Source organism: Hippocampus bargibanti, linkage group LG11, assembly GCF_051943395.1.
Source record: "Hippocampus bargibanti isolate YZ-2025 linkage group LG11, ASM5194339v1, whole genome shotgun sequence".
Taxonomy (NCBI): domain Eukaryota; kingdom Metazoa; phylum Chordata; class Actinopteri; order Syngnathiformes; family Syngnathidae; genus Hippocampus; species Hippocampus bargibanti.
In genome coordinates, this window is record NC_142744.1 from 23,476,189 (window position 1) to 23,496,014 (window position 19,826).

Consider the following 19,826-nt stretch of genomic DNA (forward strand, 5'->3'; position numbering starts at 1 on the left):
TCTCCACCACCTTGGGAGGTGTTTCCCATTTTGACCTTGGGGTTTCCAGTCCATACTCCGCACAGATGTTTCGGTAGACTATGCCAGCCACCTGGTTATGGCGCTCCATGTAGGCTTTCCCTGCCAGCATCTTACACCCTGCAGTTACGTGTTGGATTGTCTCAGGTGCCTCTTTGCACAACCTACACCTTGGGTCTTGTCTGGTGTGGTATATCCCTGCCTCTATGGCTCTGGTGTTCAGGGCCTGCTCTTGGGCAGCCAGGATGAGTGCCTCTGTGCTGTCCTTTAGGCCAGCCCTCTCTAGCCACTGATAGGACTTCTTGAGATCAGCCACTTCTGCTATGGTTCGGTGGTACATCCCGTGTAGGGGCTTTTCCTCCCATGATTGTCCCTCTTCCAGCACCTCATCCTCTGTTCCCCATTGACTGAGACATTCTCTGAGTACATCATCCGTTGGAGCCTTCTCTTTGATGTATTCATGGAGCTTGGATGTTTCATCCTGGACAGTGGCTCTCACACTCACTAGTCCCCGGCCTCCTTCCTTACGGCTTGTGTACAGTCTCAGGGTGCTGGACTTGGGATGGAACCCTCCATGCATGGTGAGGAGTTTTCGGGTCTTAACATCCGTGGTCTGAATCTCTTCCTTTGGCCACCTTATTATTCCTGCAGGGTATCTGATCACTGGCAGGGCATAGCTGTTTATTGCCCGGGTCTTGTTCTTGCCATTGAGCTGGCTTCTGAGGACTTGCCTCACCCGCTGGAGGTATTTGGTCGTAGCCGCTTTCCTTGTTGCTAATTCGAGGTTGCCATTGGCCTGTGGTATACCGAGGTACTTGTAGCTGTTTTCAATGTCTGCTATTGTTCCTTCAGGGAGTGAGACCCCTTCAGTGTGAACTACCTTGCCCCTCTTAGTCACCATCCGACTACATTTCTCCAGCCCGAATGACATTCCGATATCACTGCTGTAGATCCTGGTTGTGTGGATCAGGGAGTCTATGTCCCTTTCGCTCTTAGCATACAGCTTGATGTCATCCATGTAGAGGAGGTGACTGATCGTAGCTGAGGCGGTATCCATAGCCTGTCTTGGCGATTATCTGGCTGAGGGGGTTCAGTCCTATGCAGAACAGCAGTGGGGAGAGTGCATCACCTTGGTATATGCCACATTTGATGGACACTTGCGTTAATGGCTTGCCATTGGCTTCAAGTGTGGTTTTCCACATCCTCATCGAGTTTGCAACGAAGGCTCTCAGGGTCCTGTTGACCTTATACAACTCCAAGCATTCATTGATCCATGTGTGTGGCATCGAGTCATATTCTTTCTTGTAATCAATCCAGGCTGTGCACAGGTTGGTATGTCGGGACCTGCAGTCTTGAGCGACTGTTCTGTCAACCAGTCGCTGATGTTTGGCACCTCTAGTATCTCTACTAATGCCTTTCTGTGCTTTGCTCATGTATTGATCCATGTGTCCACTTATCTTAGCCTGACATGAGCTTCCATGTTGTGGAGAGACAGGTTATTGGCCGATAGTTGGAAGGAACTGCACCCTTTGAGGAATCCTTCATGATCAGGATTGTTCGCCCTTCGGTTAGCCATCCTGGTTGAGTCCCATCCATCAGCAGCTGGTTCATTTGTGCTGCTAGGCGCTCGTGGAGAGCTGTGTTTCTTTAGCCAGTAGGTGTGGACCATATCCGGGCCTGGTGCCGTCCAGTTTTTCATACCTGAGACTCTTCCTTGTATATCTGCCGCTGTGATGGTAACTGGGTTCTGTTCAGGGAGGTTGCTGTGCTCCTCTTTCAGAGTCACCAGCCATTGTGCACTGCTGTTATGTGCGACCTCCTTCTCCCATATGCCTTTCCAGTATCTTTCAGTTTCCAGCCTTGGAGGGTCTGCTCTGCTGTTAGAACCCTGCCACTGAGCGTACACTTTCGCAGGTTGTGTTGCGAACAGCCTGTTTATACTTCTGGCCTCATTCTCTTTCGTGTACCTCTTTAGGCGACTGGACAAGGCCTGGAGCCTTTGTTTGGCAGTTTTGAGTGCTTCAGGTATGGTTATCTGCATGTACCTCTTGGGTATTGGCCTTTTATTCACACCTCTCTGGGTCTCCGTCAATTGACTCACATCTTTCCGAGCCGCCTTGATCTTGGCCTCCAACCGTCTTTTCCATGGTGGGTAATGAATCTCGTGGCTCTCATGGTTGCTCTTGTAGCCAAGCATGTCTAGGATCACTGATGCTGAGGTGTATATCAGCTCATTGGTTTCCGTGATCGTTCCGGTCGGGATCGTTCTCAGTGCTGCATTCACAGTTTCCATGAGACTTTCAGGTGGTACTTCACATAGCCGTTGTAATCGGTGCCTTCGTTGCCCAGTTTTCATTCTTGCCAAGATCTTATCTCTCAGCTCATTTGCTGCCTCGCTCAGCATTTCATTTATTGGGGCTGGCTTCCCAATCTCATTATTCATTGGGGCTTGCCTCCCAATCTCTGGTTGAACCTCTTCCTGTGATGTGGCAGCCTGGGGCCCTTCACCTCGGAATTTGTGTTGTACCTCATCAATCTCAAGTTGTGATAGCAATTGCCGTTTGTGGATATTGGAACACTGAGCTACTAGTTGTTTCGTGGTCAACCGTGACTGTGGGTTTCGAAGTATGCATGTAACCCCTCTGACTAGGGTTGCTTGAGTAGTAGCATTCCAACAGAGCCATGTTATCGCATCTCGTCCATCTCCGCTTTGTTCCAGTAGCCCATTTTTCATCAGGGTGCTCTGGTTCCCCAGCACCTGACGCAGACCTTGTTTGGCCGGGCGACGTCTGAGCCGGCATGTCATTCCATTTATTGTCTCTCATCATTGTATGAGGTAGGCATTAGCGTGAAGGGTCTTGCCCAAGGACCCACACTGGATGATGTCATTGTGCTCATTTTCTCTGCCACAAGTGGGATTCGAACCCTCGTCTCCCATATGCCAAACTGATGCATTATCAACTGAGCTATCCAGCCGCTATATATATATATATATATATATATATATATATATATATATATATATATATATACACATATATATATATATATTTATATATATATATATATATATATATATATATATATATATATATATATATATATATATATATATATATACACATATATATATATATATTTATGGATATATATACACATATATATATGTATCTGTATATGTGTATATATATGTATATATATATATATATATATATATATATATATGTATTTATTGTATGTATTTATTGATCCCTTGTTGAGCAAATCTGGCACCACAAAAATTACAGCAAAATTCACACAACTAGTACCAGAACTGCTCTCATTAATTTATGACAGGGAGGGACACACACACACACACACACATATATATATATATATATATATATATATATCCACACACACACACACCACACACACACACACATATATATATATGTGTGTGTGTGGTGTGACACACATCGTCTGTAGTGTGCCATCGTCAGTAGTGAGAGAGCTATAGAGAGAGATGTCAAGATAGATAGTAGTGAGAGAGCTATAGAGAGAGATGTCTATAGAGAGAGAGAGAGAAAGACAGAGAGAGAGAGATAAGGAGAGTCACCTTCCATAAGGACTGTTGCTAACTTCACCTCTGGTGCTGTTCGGTCATATATATATATATATATATATATATATATATATATATATATATATATATATATATATATATATATATATATATATATATGTGTGTGTGTGTGTGTGTGTGTGTGTGTGTGTGTGTGTGTGTGTGTGTGTGTATATATATATATATATATATATATATATATATATATATATATATATGTGTGTGTGTGTCCCTCCCTGTCATAAATTAATGAGAGCAGTTCTGGTACTAGTTGTGTGAATTTTGCTGTAATTTTTGTGGTGCCAGATTTGCTCAACAAGGGATCAATAAATACATGCTAGCAGCTGAAAGTTGTTGGACAGCTACAATTACTCCAAAATGTTGGTACAGTACTGTACAGTAATTTAAACAATGTGTGTCATGACGTGGACTATTTGTTCATCTAATGACCAATAGAGGGCGGCCTATCACAACACATCAATCGTTGGAGAAATGTCAGTTTGGAACCTTGTCGCGGGGTGAGGACACCCTCCCTGAAAGACCCGTTTTGATGAAGTCGCCAGAGGGCCGTTTCACATTTATGGGAACTATTAACACACATGTAACATTGTTACATGCCCATGGGCTATTGGTGCCAGACCGTAACCGAGTGTTTGTGCAGTCAGACAGTGCAAGACAAGATCACGGTTAAATGGTAAGAAAATTAGATTTTTTTAATTGACAATGCAAGCACAAACACTTTAGCTATACAGAATGTAATAAATGTCAAAGAGATGAGAGCTGCATCGTGCACAACTGAGACTTCCCAATACATACACTTACATTCATGGAGGTTTGGTACTTCAAGTATTCCAAGCAACCACCAAGGAGACAAACACAATGAAATACAATGGTTTACTGGCAGCAAAACATGCAGTGTTCATTTTTGAAAAACAAGTAAATAAGTGGATAAATAAAAAAATGACATTTGTTTGAGCTAAGTGCTTGTAAACAAGTAAGGCAGTATATAGGTACAATTGGGTGGCAGCACTTCATGACACATTTGGCTGTTGGGATGATTTTCTATCGATACTATCCTGTACCGATGTGGCAAACTCAAGGCCTGGCGGCCGAATATGGCCCGCCGTATTTTATATGCCCAATAAATCAAATTGTGTATCTACTTCATCCTCAAAACTGTACCAGCGGAATTGCATATTGTTTGCACTTTTAATGTCTCTATCACATGAGGTGGCAAGGATGTACCGCATGCTTGCTTACAGTGAGACATTTTATTTCTTAATGCTCACTTTGTTTCATACAATGTGGTGTCATTTTACTTGTTTGAAAACAGGTTCATGTTTTGGCGGGCCTGGATTGATATAATTAACGATTTCAATCAACACAGAAGTCGAAATAAGATTTTGTTGTGGAATTTGAATGAAGAAAATTATCTGCCCGTTTTCAGCGTTCCAAGAAGGCGGACTTTTTAATGATGTTCCGACTCCCCTTTGTCGACTGAAATTGACGTCTGTGCCCATGGACGAGCATAGCAATCGTCACGTGATAAAACGGGCGGGGGGAGGCGAGCCGTGGTCTTGGCTGTGGAAATATAAAGGTCCGTTAAATTGTTTTTAAAACAAGTAATTCGACAAAGTTTAGCTTATAATTCGACGAGGTAATTTTACTTGTAAATTCATAGAGTGGCTTGTTCTGTCGCCACAAGGGGACACAAGCCAGTGTCTTATTGTGCCGCTCCCAAGCCCGGATAAATACAGAGGCTTATGTCAGGAAGGGCATCTGACATAAAATCTTGGCCAAAACGAACATGCAAATCGAACGAACCTCTGGGAGGACACTGATTCGCTGTGGCCACCCCTTGAAGGGAAAAGGCGAAAGGAAAAGAAGACTGCATATACTTTCAGAACAGCGCCGTGAGGGGAAATCCGTCACAGACAAAATTGAGTGTACACTTGTGTCTGCGCGTACACTCAAGGTGCTGCGTGGCACTTTACTACGTGGTTGTTTAGTATCAACAAGCTGCTTCAATTGCTGGCCACAAAGCAGCAGGCTTGTGACTCACACCCTCTGTCAACGAACCTTCGCTTCCACACTGCATTGACCAACTATGCCTCCGAGTCATTCAGCGTGGCTGAAAATTAGTAAGCTTGGACCTGGTTCGGTAAAAGTTGGCATCCGCTGCTGACGTGGTTCATCACCTTCTGCTTGAGCTGAGCCACCTGCTCCCGGAGCACGCTGGCCGTGGACGCCAGTTCGGTGTTCTGTGTCTTCAGGCTCTTCACCTTGTCCTCCAGCCGAGAGATCCGCTCCAGCTTCCGCTTGCGGCACTTGGATGCAGCTATCCGGTTGCGCAGCTTTTTCCTCTCCGCCTTAATTCGCTCCTGGTTGTCCATGTCAATCGGGGAAAGAGGCGGGCTGTCCCCGAGGCTCTGCACGTCCGGAACCGTCTGCGGCTCGTCCTTCACAGCTCCACCATCGGACTGGAGTCGGGCGAGCGCCGCCGCGGCGGATTGCTGCTGGTGTTGCGGGCTGAGGTGGGAAGGGGGCGGCGGGAAAGGGATTGAGTCGGTGGAGTAATTCATTGCGGCGGCGCCCGACGGGCTGGCGGCGTAGCCGTTCAGCGTGGTGTACACGGGAAAGTCCGATGTCTGGAGCGCGGACGAGGCCACCGCGTTGGCGGCTCCGAGGACCTCCAGCCTGTCCACGGAGACGCAGCCCGCTTCGCTCAGCTGGTTCTGCTTGTGCAAATCCTCCAGAGCCTTGACGAAGCCTTCCGCGAACTCCTGCTCGTCGCTGGCCGACTTTGGGTAGAAGAACTGCGACGCCGGGTTGACGGCGCCCACCAGCCCGTTGGACTGAATGATGAGACGCTCCAGGTCGGGGGAGGCTAACTTGAGGAGCCCCAAGTCCGGCGAGTTGAGCAGCACGTCAGCCTCGCGTAGCGGATTGGCCTTGTCCTCGGAAGTCTGCGTGTCCACATTGAGATTTACGTCCTTCTTCATCATTTTGGTGTGGGAAGAGATGGTGCCGGTTCCTCTCGGAGATTTGAGAGCACAGTGCCGAGAGTTCGGCTCGTGTCCATTCTACGCCCTCATACGAGGGCGCGCACTCTCCAAAACATCGCGGGAAAGCGGCGGATCTTTAGTGTAAACCACCCTCTTTCCTTGGAGGGGTTCATCAGACGTCGGTGCTCCACCTCTAGTCGTTGTCTCTTCCTTGTGGCACGTCTGCTATGCCCCGCTCGCTTTCGAGCCGTAAAAATTCCGTTATGTCACCCCAGAGCGCTCAGATTGGCCCAAAATGACGTCCGTTTCCGGTTAGATTCGAAAAAGGGGCCGGGCCCGCCTTTGTTGCCAAGGAGACTCTAGGTAAACTCCAAAACAGTGCAATGCATTGTGGTTTGATGTCATTGCAGTAAAAAAAAGCGTCAGTGAGTGCGCGTGCGTGTACGTGTGCGCGCGCGCGTGTGTGTGCGTGAGACAGAGAGAGAGCCTGACTGCATTGGCAGGGAAGGTGTGAAAGGCGTTGGTTTGGAACAACCATGAGCTACCTTTGGAAAACGACCTAATACCAAAAAGATTTCAAGTAAAAACGTTGCTGTGCACAAGCACACTTTTTGTACGGTGGCTTTTGCAATTTTTTACATTTCAAAAGTCAATCCATTTTATTTGGATGACATTTTTACCCTGGCTGTGGAAAGGTACTCAAACTTGTTAAACAATGAAGATTCTACCCATACCTAAAGTCCAAAAAATACATGTGTTGTGAATTTGATAGACCATCGGCAAGTGTTGTTAAGAGCCCTGCCAAATTCAAATGATTAAAAAAAATGTTGCATGTTCTCTCCGGACCCGCGTGGGTTTTCTCCGGGTCCTCCGGTTTCCTCCCACACTCCAAAAACATGCATGGCAGGCAGATTGACCACTCCAAATTGTCCCTAGGTGTGAGTGTGAGAGTGACTGTTGTATGTCTTTGTGTGCCCTGCGATTGGCTGGCAACCAATTCAGGGTGTCCCCCGCCTCGTGCCCGAAGACAGCCGAGATAGGCTCCAGCAACCCCCGCGACCCTAATGAGGAAGAAGTGCTACGGAAAATCAGATTAGATGAGATGAAATTGTTTGTATGTAAAATGAGGCGTGAGAATTTTCTCGCTTTCCAAATTGCATTTTCAAATAATTTCACTCCAAATTTGAACAAAATTGGACTGGACGTTATTTGATGAAGCATCTTTCTGACATGCATGATGTAAATCACCAGGTGGCTTGAATATGTGGCCATGGGGCTTTTTAACCTCGCGACGAACAACTAACTATAAGCCCGCCTTCAAATGTTTGAAAAATCAGAATCAAGAAAAAGTCAAATTTGCGAGAATATCATCTTTGCATACAAACAATTTTTCGGGAAACACACGGAGCACGGATGTGTTGTTTGCGAACGAGCCGGTTCTTGGAGCTCCTGAAATGGCAGCCGGCTTTAATTTTCCTCTATTCCCCGTCTCCAGTCTTCGGTTAAAGGCGTACGTGATTGGTCAAGATCCGTGAGGGAGGAGACACATGCAGCAGTGAGCGCGGGGAGGGGTTACAGAAACAGAAACATATACACACACACACATGAAAGGGAGACGAAATAGCTTGAAAAAAAAAAAAAAAAAAGTGGAATGGTGAAAAAAGGGATAGAAAACACCGTAAATTTTGGACTCGTTTCAACTTTATTGATAATTCAAAGGCAGAATGTAGACTGCAAGGTTAAAATATCCCATCAATCAGGCTCCACAAATAACCCGCACAACCCATCTGTACAATTTGAAGAGAACACACAAGCAATTGAACAGCTATTAATGAAATTTCTAGTGTGTCTGCCTGCATCTGCTGCTTTTGCAATATCACAACTTCTAAGATGTCCAACCCAGAGCTCCTTGAGACACCTTATGCAAAAAGCTATCCATTCCATCAAGCCATCAACGACCATCACAAAGGTCGATAAAACGACTTTATTATACAATACAGTTTATTTCTCTGATTACAATACCATAGCACATTTATTATACATAAAATAAGGTATATATGGTGTAGTTTTAAGGTTTATTTAGTTGAAAATTATGTTTTATGGGGACCTGGGAACAGATTATTCTCATTTTAATGGTTTCCTGTGGTAAATTAATGTTTGGAATACACACTTTTCACCTTACACACACTTTCTGGAAACCAATTAAGTTCGTAAGCCAAGGTATTTAAAAAAGGTAATTAAATCAACAAAAAAATGCCAATGTTTGCTTTAGGCTGGCACGAGATGTCAAGTGTTTGCCGCTATCAATTCTTCGAGCTGAGAAACACAAAACATCTTGCATCATCGTTGTTCCTGCTCATTTTTGTCACATTCCAAAATAGGGACATTTTAAATAGGCCCCATCTGAGGAAAATATTAAATGCAGACGGGAGAATCAGTTGTATTAAGTTCAACAACAAAGGCAGAAGTAGACGCCGAAACATGTCAGGTATTTGAACACCGACAATACACTGTCTGTCAGAAAAGAATCTGTTTTAAATTAGAAAAGGAGAAGCACCGCAGGTAATATCTTAGAAATGAAATGGATTATTATTATCTGTAATTTTAGATATTTTTTCTTTAGAATCAAAAGAGGAAAGAAAGTAAATAATCGAGATCAAAAATGTTAACTGAATGTCAGGATAGACCATTCTTGGAGGGGGGGGGGCAGGCTAAATTGTTCGGACGATCACATGGGCCATAAAGTCCAACCTGCACTTGAGCATGTTGTGATTGTGCCCATATAAGGCGAATAGGATTCGCCGACAATGTCTGCATCAGTACAAGTGAGCAGGTAGGGCATCATTAGTTTCCACGGAAACCGTGCTATGGCAAGTGACGCAGAGAAGAGCGAGAAAGGTGAACGGGTTCTGCATTGCAGCTGGTGTAGGCGGCGGATGGGACGTGTTTTTGTGGGGGAGTGAGAGCGCTGTCATTCACAAATATGAATCAGGGTTGTTTTTTGGAACATTTGAGGAATACATTTGAATTGATCCCTGTTTATCCTGCGTATTCAGGAGAAAAGGACAAAAAAAGACACTTCTCCATGCTATACGAAGCATATTATCCCCACAATGGCTCAGTGTCCAGGGTGAGTCATTTCGCAAACAAATGGGTGTGGATTGCACTGAAAGTGGGAGGAAGGAGGGGTGGCAAATAACAAAAAAACCTTCCTGTCCAAAATGTTTAATGGCAACAAACTGAGCAGATTTCTTCTCAAAATGGTACAACGCTGAAGACTTTGTGTGACGCACACATTTCCTCTCTCATCACTTTTCAGGAGGCCAATGCAGTCTCTCTCCCTCTCACGCCACCCCCCCCTTCTCTCTCTCTCCCTCTCTAGGTCTCTCCCTCTCTCGCCCCCCCCCCCTCTCTCTCTAGGTCTCTCCCCCCCTCTCTCTGTCTCTGTCTCTCTATCTCTCTCTCCACACAAACACAAAATGCATCACAACGGTATCTGTGTGCGTGTTTGTATTGTAATGCCCCTCAACGTCACATATGACCCATACAGTCGCTGGTATAATGAACAAAAATGTCGCACTTGTCACGTACATACAGGAATTGTTGTCAGCCACAACTCACGCCCATGCTCAACCATGTCAGACTTCCCTCTTTGGAGCCTCCTCCCTTGTCTCTATTACGTTATGTATCATATAAGCACGTCTGTGTAAGCTCTCAGTCGTACAGGAGTGGTCCATCGATGAGAAGGTTTCTTCAGCCGTCATCTGTACAAAAGTGAAGGTTTCGGACGTTTCGCCTCCTATCCAAGAGGCTTCGTCAGCGAACTAAAGTCTGACTGGTCGTATCGGCCCTATTTATATATCCCTAAAGTCCAGCCATGGCGGCGCCGGACATAGGTATGATAGGTCCCTACTCTCAGGTTGGGGGGAGCAGAGGACCACTCCCTGTGGCCCCACTGATTGTTCCTACATTTCTGACTAACGACTGGCCTATTTCCCCCACTCCCACCGGTATCATCTCATCAGCATTACGAATGTTGCCTAACCTGTTTTGCCTAAGCAAGCTATTGTATGAACAATCCAAATTGAACCTCACCCCACCAGACCGCTTTAATGAAGGATTTTGTTGTTGAATCGCTTCTTTTTTCTTTTACCCAGTCAGACTTTAGTTCGCTGACGAAGCCTCTTGGATAGGAGGCGAAACGTCTGAAACCTTCACATTTTTACAGATGACGGCTGAAGAAACCTTCTCATCTATCATATAAGCACTAAGGTCAACCAGTCAGAGACGAAGAGCCATTCTTTCTGTTGAGTGTGCGTGTGTGGATGTGTGTGTGAGGCAAAGACACGATTGAGGAAATTTCATGATTGATATCACCTGCGAAACGAGCTGATCATGTGATACCCGGAAATTGTGAAGCCTTTTTCAGAGCATGCGCAGAATAAAATGTTTGTCAAGTTCCCAGACCAATGATTGACCTTGCTGTGCATCATTTCTCTCGTGAGTGCTTTCAATCGCGAAGAAAAGTGACCATTTTGGTTACTGTTCAAACGCTAGGACTGCTGCCAGAATGACTAGTGCAACAGGTTATGGGCCCAGTACCACAGGTCAAAGATGGTTTAGACTTTTGTTTGATGGCGATGAGAAAAACTATGAGCTCTGGGAGACGAGGTTCCTGGCGCACATGGAGTTGCGAGGCCTCAGAGACGTTATTTTGGGCGTCCTGAACATTGAGGAAGACAGCGAAGAAGCTCTTGCCGAAGACAAGGCGAAGAATGGAGAGGCATATGCAGAGTTGGTGCAACGTCTGGACAATAAGAGCCTATCGCTGGTCATGAAAGATGCAAAACATGACGGGAGAAGAGCACTGGAGATTCTCCGTGAGCATTATGCCGGAGAGGACAAACCACGGGTGGTGAGTTTGTATTGCGAACTTTCCTCACTCCAAAAAGGCAGCTATGAGACAGTCACAGACTACGCCATCCGATCAGAGACTGTATTCACCTCATTAAGCAGAGCAAAAGAGCACAGTAGCGACGGGCTTCAGATAGCCATTGTGCTAAAAGGGCTTCCTGACTCTTACAAACCGTTGGTTGTGCACGTCACCCAATCTAACGACAGCATGACTTTTGTCAAATTCAAAATTAAGCTAAGAAGTTTTGAGAATACCGAAAAGTATGGAAAAGTTGACCAGAGTGCCAACGAAGATCCGTAATGAAGACCAGCGGGACTACAAGACCGCATGGGAAAGGGAGAGGAAGGAAAATGGACCTGGCTAATATCGAGTGCTACACCTGCGGTAAGAGAGGGCACATGGCCAGGACATGTCCTTGCACTTCCCAGTCGAGAAGAGAGGAAAGAAGGTGGGACACGCCACATCGAGGACGAGCCCGCGACATTATGAAGGGAGCTGCTGACCAGATCAAGTCAGAGCACACATTCTTCTTCAATCTAAGTGACCATCCGACAAGTGGAAACAACTAAGGCTTTATGGTCAACAGTGGCGCCACAGCACACATGGTCAACGACGCCACCAAGTTCAAAACAGTAGACAAGAGCTTCAAACCCGAGGACCGCATCATTGAGCTCGTAGACGGAACCAAGGTGAGCTGAATGGCAAAGATGAGAGGAGAGGCTGAGGTCTACTTGCTGGACAGCGAGGGACGACGGGTGAAGACGTGACTCAAGCAAGCGCTCTACATCCCAGCATTTCCGCAGAACATCTTCTCCGTCAAAGCAGCAACTGGTTAGTCCACAGGGATGGGACTAAATGGAGGTACAGTAAAGTCTCGTTATATCGATATTCTCTGGAGTTAGAAAAAAATGTCGATATAACCGTACTGTCGATATATCCGTCCTGCGCCGAACTGCATTAACAAAAGCCGCCAAAAGAGGGCATCCAAGCGCCATATAAGAAACGGAGCTGGCCTTGAGCTCGCCATTTTGTGCCTCTTTTTATTTTTTGGGTGAGAGATGTTCCCCCAATGTTGCCTCAAAATAGCACATATAATTCTTTAATCGATTGCAAACATGTATGCTTTCCTCTTCAGAACTATGTATTATTATTATTATTAGAATCATATTCATAACTGGATGTGTAACAAGAAAGCATATTATCCGAATCTGAAGCCATTGTTTGGATTCACAAGCAATGCAAGACGTCTTGGCGTGAAGTCATTTTTATTTGCATTTGAATAAAAAGTGACATCGGTTGTCCTTTAATACACAGTATGGAATGTACAGTAATTTTCAAAATCACGCTTCAGCAGACAAAACAAGAAACATTGTTGCAAAAAAACGATTGCATTCATATACAGTACAGTGGGCATGTACATAACACAACAGGGAAACTGCAACGCTTACATCAGGGGTGGGCAAACTTTTTGACTCACTGGCCGCATTGGGTTCTAAAATTTGACAGAGGGGCCGGGCCAGGAGCATTTGGAGGGAGTGTTTGGGCCGGAAATACTCCGAACAAGTTATGTCCATAATTTATAAAATCACTTCAAATGACTTCGACTGAGCGTATTTTACAAAGATTCCACAGCATATAGCTATAGTTCACGTTTTAAGACATGCGCTGAATATTCATGAAGTCTTGTTTTCGAGTTGATGACGATCCCCATGTGACGTCACGTTTGGACCGCCCCTTACCGAGAAAGCGACACACAATGCATTTTGCGGTATACTTTGTTTGGTCTGAAAACTTCGTGTTGATCCGTGTTGATGGCGAAATTAGAAGGAAAACACATAAATAATGCGATGGTGAATCGTTGTGTGTTGCACCAAGACAACTATTTGATATTCGCTGACAAATCAGCCTATTTCCAACGGAGCGTGGGCGCCATCTTCTGCATTTTCTGTGTGCTACATTGCTGTCATTGACGGCTCGAATTGATATGGGAGGACTCCTTGAATCAATTGCAAACATTTATGCTTTCCTCTTCAGAACTATTTGAATCATATTCATAACTGGATGAGTAACAAGAAAGCATCTTCTCCGAATCTGAAGCCATTGTTTTGATTCTCGAGCAAGGCAAGACGTCTTGGCGTGACGTCACGAACAAGGGGGTGGGACCTTCTGAAACTGGCCATTTCCGGATTCATTTTGAAGTCATTTTTATTGGTGGTTTTCATTTAACTAAAAATATCAGCCTGCCTGTTTTGGGTATTTTAGATGCTATAAAACGTTTTTCTGATGTCAGTGGGAAACAAAAAAAAAATGGTGCCGGTTGTCCTTTAAATGTAGTGTGTACAAACCTCATAGCACAGTAAGAACCCAATTTATTAACTGTCTTTCAAATGTGAAAAATATCCCTGATCAGTTAATAAATTTGTCTCACATATTCTGTCCAAAATGGCGCCCCCCTGTGTGGCTGCCTCCACAGCAGCTCCTTCCCTTTCTTGTCTACTTTTTCACTTTTTTACTTTTCCGTTTTTGCTTTGCCTAATTTCGCTCCATAAACCTACGGAGAGGAGATGGGCATCTTTTCTTTTGCTCATCGCCGTTATTTTTTACTTTTTCACCGTTCCTGTTAACGGGGAATCCACTCGCACGCGGAATCCCATTGTTTACAGTCGAGACCAGCTACTAGCATGGCGGGCTAATAGCGGCCACCGCACCAGACATCCCCGGTGAACCGAAGAGGAGGAAACGAGGACGTCGGGCCGGGAAAGATCGCCGCAAAAGAACGAGGAAATACCGACACGTTCTCCCGTCCGTCATCATGGGGAATGTGAGATCGCTCCCGAATAAAATGGACGAGCTGGCGGCGCTAACGCGGCACCAGAGGGAGTACCGGGATGCCAGCTTGCTACTCGTCACGGAGACATGGCTTTCGGCAATCACTCCGGACGCCCACGCAGAGTTGGAGGGCTTCCAACTCGTACGAGCGGACAGAAATGAAGGCAGCGGTAAGCAGAAAGGAGGGGGGATTGCTGTATTTGTGAATGACAAATGGTGCAATCCTGGGCACATTACGGTGAAGGAAAAACTTTGCACTCAGGATATCGAGCTGCTAGCCGTTAGCCTCCGGCCGCATTACCTGCCACGGGAATTCTCACACGTCATAGCCGTGACGACGTACATTCCCCCTACGGCAAATGGCGGCGCTGCCTCCGATGCCCTCATGACTGTTGTAAACAAGCTGCAAACCCAGTCCCCCAACGCCTTGTTTATCATCTCAGGGGACTTCAATCACATTTCCCTGAAATTCTCCCTCCCAACATTCACACAGTATGTAACTTGTGCCACCAGAGACAATAACATATTGGACCTATTTTATTCAAACGCCAAGGATGCATACAAACCCTCCCCCCTCTCCCCTCTCGGAAGAGCAGACCACAATATGGTTTATCTCCAGCCTGTGTACAAACCCCTTGTCCAGAGGCAACCAGCTGTGACCCGCACGATCAAAAGATGGTCCACAGAAGCTGAAGAAGCTCTGCGGGACTGTTTTGATTCAACCAGGTGGGAGCTCTTTACTGAGATTCATGGGGAAGACATTGACTCACTCACCAACACCATCACAGACTACATTAACTTTTGTGAACAAAACACCGTACCCACCAGGACTGTGCGGTGTTTTGCCAACAACAAACCATGGATTAATCCCGACATAAAAGTCCTCCTGAAGGAGAAGAAAAGGGCTTTTGTGTCGGGCAACAGAGAGGAACTGAAGGCCGTGCAGATCCAACTGAGGAGGAAGATCAGAGAGGGGAAGAAGGCCTACAGGATGAAAATGGAGGAGCAGCTGCAAGCCAGCAATGTCTCTGGTGTCTGGAAGGGCCTGAAAAACACCTCAGGCCTCAAAAGCCCAGTGACATTGAAAGAAAATGAACTCAACCGCTTTTTCAATCTGTTTGACAAGACGCCAGCCGCCCCCGGCCCACCGTCAACTTCACCTGTAGCTGCTCCTGCACCAACTCTCACTGTGGCCTTACCCTCCCTGCCCCCTCTCACGACCAGCTTTCCACAACCAACATCTGCCCTCCCAACCGTTGCCACACCCTCAGCCGCCACTCTGCCTCCTGGTTCCTGCCTGTCTGTCACAACTGCGCAGGTGAGGAACCAACTGAGGAGGATGCAGGTGAGGAAGGCAGCAGGTCCGGATTATATCAGTTCCCGACTCCTCAAGACCTGCTCCGACCAGCTGTGTGTCATTGTCCAGCACCTGTTCAACCTGAGCCTGAAGCTGGGTAGAGTTCCACAGCTGTGGAAAACGTCATGCCTGGTCCCAGTGCCCAAGATTGCCAACCCCAAAGAGCTCAACAGCTACAGACCGGTGGCGCTGACGTCTCACCTGATGAAGACGCTGGAGAGACTCGTCCTCGCCCACCTGCGACCGCTGGCAAGCTCATCGCTGGAGCCGCTACAGTTGTCCTACCAGCCCAGCATCGGTGTGGAGGATGCCATCATCTACCTCCTCCATACGGCGTTGCTGCACCTGGAGAATGCTGGGAGCACGGTGAGGATCACGTTCTTCGATTTCTCCAGTGCCTTCAACACCATCCAGCCAAATCTACTGGGGGACAAGCTGCGGCATGCCGGAGTCGACCATCACCTCACATCCTGGATTACAGATTACCTCACAAACAGGCCACAGTACGTGAGGGTAAAGAACTGTGAGTCGGGCAGGCTTCTCTGCAGCACCGGAGCGCCGCAGGGAATATTCCTGGCTCTATTCCTCTTCACCCTCTACACCTCGGACTTCAACTACAACACCCCAACCTGCCACCTTCAGAAGTTCTCTGACGACTCAGCTATTGGTCAACAAACACGGATGCCCTAATCAAAAAGGGACAGAGTCGCCTCTTCCTACTCAGGAAACTGAGGTATTTTGGAGTTCAGGGGTCACTCCTAAAGACTTTCTATGACTCTGTGGTGGCATCAGCCATCCACTATGGCATTGTCTGCTGGTCAGGCAGCATCACCACCCGGGACAGAAAAAGACTGGAGCGTCTTGTCAAGAGAGCCAGTTCTGTCCTGGGCTGCTCGCTGGACTCTCTGGAGGAGGTGGGCAACAGACGGACGCTAGCTAAACTAAAAGCTATGATTGACAGCCCCTCCCACCCCCTCCTGCCTACCCTGACAGCACTGGGTAGCTCCTTTAGCCAGAGACTATTACACCCGCGCTGCAAGAAGGAGAGGTACCGCCGCTCGTTCCTACCGACTGCTGTCAGGCTTCACAATTCTCAATGATTACATGTGAAAAAATAAAAAAAACTGGACACTTGTAAATATGGGTTGTTGCAATATATCAAAATGCATTTCTTGATTCTGCACTATGTACAGTTTTTCTTATGGAACGGTTTTGCACATTTACATCTGCACAGTATACAGTTGACACTTTATTTTGTTATGCTTAGAATATCTTGTTTTCTATCCGTTCACCCCCACCCCTACCCCATCCCTTTTCAATTGCTGCTGTGGACTGCAAATTTCCCCATTGTGGGACGAATAAAGGTATTCTGATTCTGATTCTGAATATGCAAGATATGGCGTTTACAGACTATTTCGCCGATACTTGGAGGAGGAAATGGAAATAGATTAATGCACTGTGATTTATCAAGATTGCGTCTGTTTTTAATAAGTTTCCATCGAAGGGGCAAAGTTAAAGAAATCAACATTTATTGAAAAATGGAATCACTTTCAACATTCAAAACATATTATTCCACAACGAAATATTCAAGCTCAATAATACCTACTGGTGTTAAATTCCGCAAAATCATGGACGGTTTGTCCTGACCGCGCGCTCTACAAACTCTCGTGAGGACAGCTGAGAAGATCATCGGTGTCTCTCTCACCCGCAGAGCCATTCCACCCACCCCTCCCACAGCCTCTTCAGCCTGCTGCCATCGGGTAGGAGACTGCGGAGTCTCCGAGCCAAGACCAGCTGGCTCAAGGATAGTTTCTGCCACCAGGCAGTCCGGAGACTCAACTCCCTCCCAGCCCTGCCCACCCTGCCCATTCCCACTGCCACACTCACCGAACTCTGAGTACACGCTACATGCTGTACTATCATCCTGAACTCTATTTTTTGTTCTTTCTCATTTTTTTCTGCAAGACCTCACTTCAACCCTTTCTTCTTGTTTGTTTTTGCATTACTACATTACGTCACTTTATATATGTCACTACCTCACTTTACATACGTCACTACCTCACTTTACATACAACACTACCTCACTTTACATTCAGAAATTACATGTATAGTCTGTTGTCAATTGTATGTCTTTTTTAGCCACGTTAGCCAACTATTAGTGTCTTGCATGCTGGGTCCGAGAGGACATTAATTTCATCTGTGCTGTATGTCATGCATATTAGCATATTTGACAATAAAGCTGACTTTGACTTTGAATTCTTTGAAGAAATATTCACTCTCCCACCGTGTCTGAAATTTTGTGCACTCACTTTCTACCTTTCGCTATGTTTAGTAACGGGTAAATTTCTTCTGGGATTGGCCTTTTTGGTGGAGCAACTGCCTTGATCAACAGTAGCTCCCCCTGGTGTTAAAATTTAGAAGTGCGGGCAAAATTTGAAGTGCGGGCCATATTCCATTCTGTTTATAAAATTTCTTGCGGGCCAATTAAAAATGGACTGCGGGCCGCAGTTGGCCTGCGGGCCGTAGTTTGGACGCAACTGGCTTACATCTTACTGTATTATGTATGCAATTTAAAAAAGTCATCAATCTTCTTCTGCTTCTCATTTTTACCTTTTAACACAAACACTTCAAACTCGTCTGCTACACACGAGCTAGCGTCTGAAAATGAAAATGGCTCTGCTACACGGGAGCTGGTCACGTAACAAACTCACGTAACCAAGTCACGTGACCGAATCGACCAATGGCACGACCGATACAGATTTCGATAAAGGTGGTACTGTATAGAAACCCCTAAGCAAATATCGATTCATCTTAAATATCTTTTGTTTCGATATAAACATAGCAAAATGGCCGGCGGGAGATGAAAAAGAGCACCGTAGTAACTGGATTATCGTAAAAACCACAAATCGTACTAAACGGAACTAATTATACATAAAAAGACTAGAAATGTGCCATTGGGAATTGTGAAGCCTGACAGCAGTCGGTAGGAACGAGCGGCGGTACCTCTCCTTCTTGCAGCGCGGGTGTAATAGTCTCTGGCTAAAGGAGCTACCCAGAGCTGTCAGGATGGGCAGGAGGGGGTGGGAGGGGCTGTCGGATTATCGTAAAAACCACGAATCGTACTAAACGGAACTAATTATACATAAAAAGACTAGAAATGTGCACGGGAAATGAAAATAGTGTCGTAATAAGCAGTACTATCAATATAAACGATATCGATATAACGAGACTTTACTGTATTTGGTAGAATGTATTACCTAAACACAATAGAAGAGAAAAATGTTGACGAAGCGTATGGTCGTTATGATATCCAAACTTGGCACAAAATACTGGGTCATTGTAGCTTCGAAGATGTTGCTAAATTAGAAAAAGTGGTTAAAGGAATGTCTATTAGAGGGAAACACGAGCCTAATCAAAACTGTGAAATATGCACACAGGGCAAGCTGACGCAGAGCAGGAACAGACATGCAGATGCTAAAGCTGCAACTGTGCTACAGCTAGTGCACACAGACCTGTGCGGTCCTATAGAACCGACAGATGGGAATGGCTACAGGTACTCAATAGGATTCACTGATAACTACAGTGGGATGATTTTTCCACATTTTATTAAGGCAAATATGGAAAAATAAAATGCATCCGATCCAACATCGGCACAGAGTTCACTAGGCAAAAGTTTCAATCTTTACTAAGAAAGAATGGGATAAGGCATAAGACGAGTGCACCCTCAGAACGGTACTGCCGAGAGAGGTTGGCGAACACTATTTGAGATGTCTAGATGCATGCTGTTGGAAGGTAACCTTCCCAAGCAACTATGGACATATGGTGTACAAACGGCCGCTCAAATTCGCAACAGATGCTACAATAAGCGACTACAGCAGACACCTTACCAGGCTTTTGCAGGAAAGGTACCCAACCTTTCTAATATGCAAATATTTGGCTGTGAATGTTATGTGTATAAACAGGACAAAAAGAAGTTAGATTCCAGATGTGAGAAGGGGAGTTTCGTAGGCTATGATAAGTATAGTCCAGCCTATAATGTGTACTACCCCGAGACAAGAAAAGTCCTGAGACATAGACTGGTGAAATTTGTAATGAAAA

General features: G+C 45.8%; 1 protein-coding gene across 1 annotated transcript; it reads right to left on the minus strand.

Annotated features, from left to right (window-relative positions):
• Window positions 1-4,309: 4,309 nt before the first annotated feature.
• Window positions 4,310-6,900, minus strand: LOC148891969 (transcription factor JunD-like). Its single transcript, XM_089007903.1, has one exon. The coding sequence runs from the start codon at window positions 6,625-6,627 to the stop codon at window positions 5,761-5,763; it is 867 nt and encodes a 288-aa protein (XP_088864029.1). The 5' UTR covers window positions 6,628-6,900; the 3' UTR covers window positions 4,310-5,760.
• Between the last annotated feature and the right edge of the window lie 12,926 nt (window positions 6,901-19,826).

Excerpts from the sequence above, each read along its gene's own strand:
- LOC148891969 (XM_089007903.1), bottom strand. The coding sequence starts at position 6,627 with ATGATGAAGAAGGACGTAAATCTCAATGTGGACACGCAGACTTCCGAG.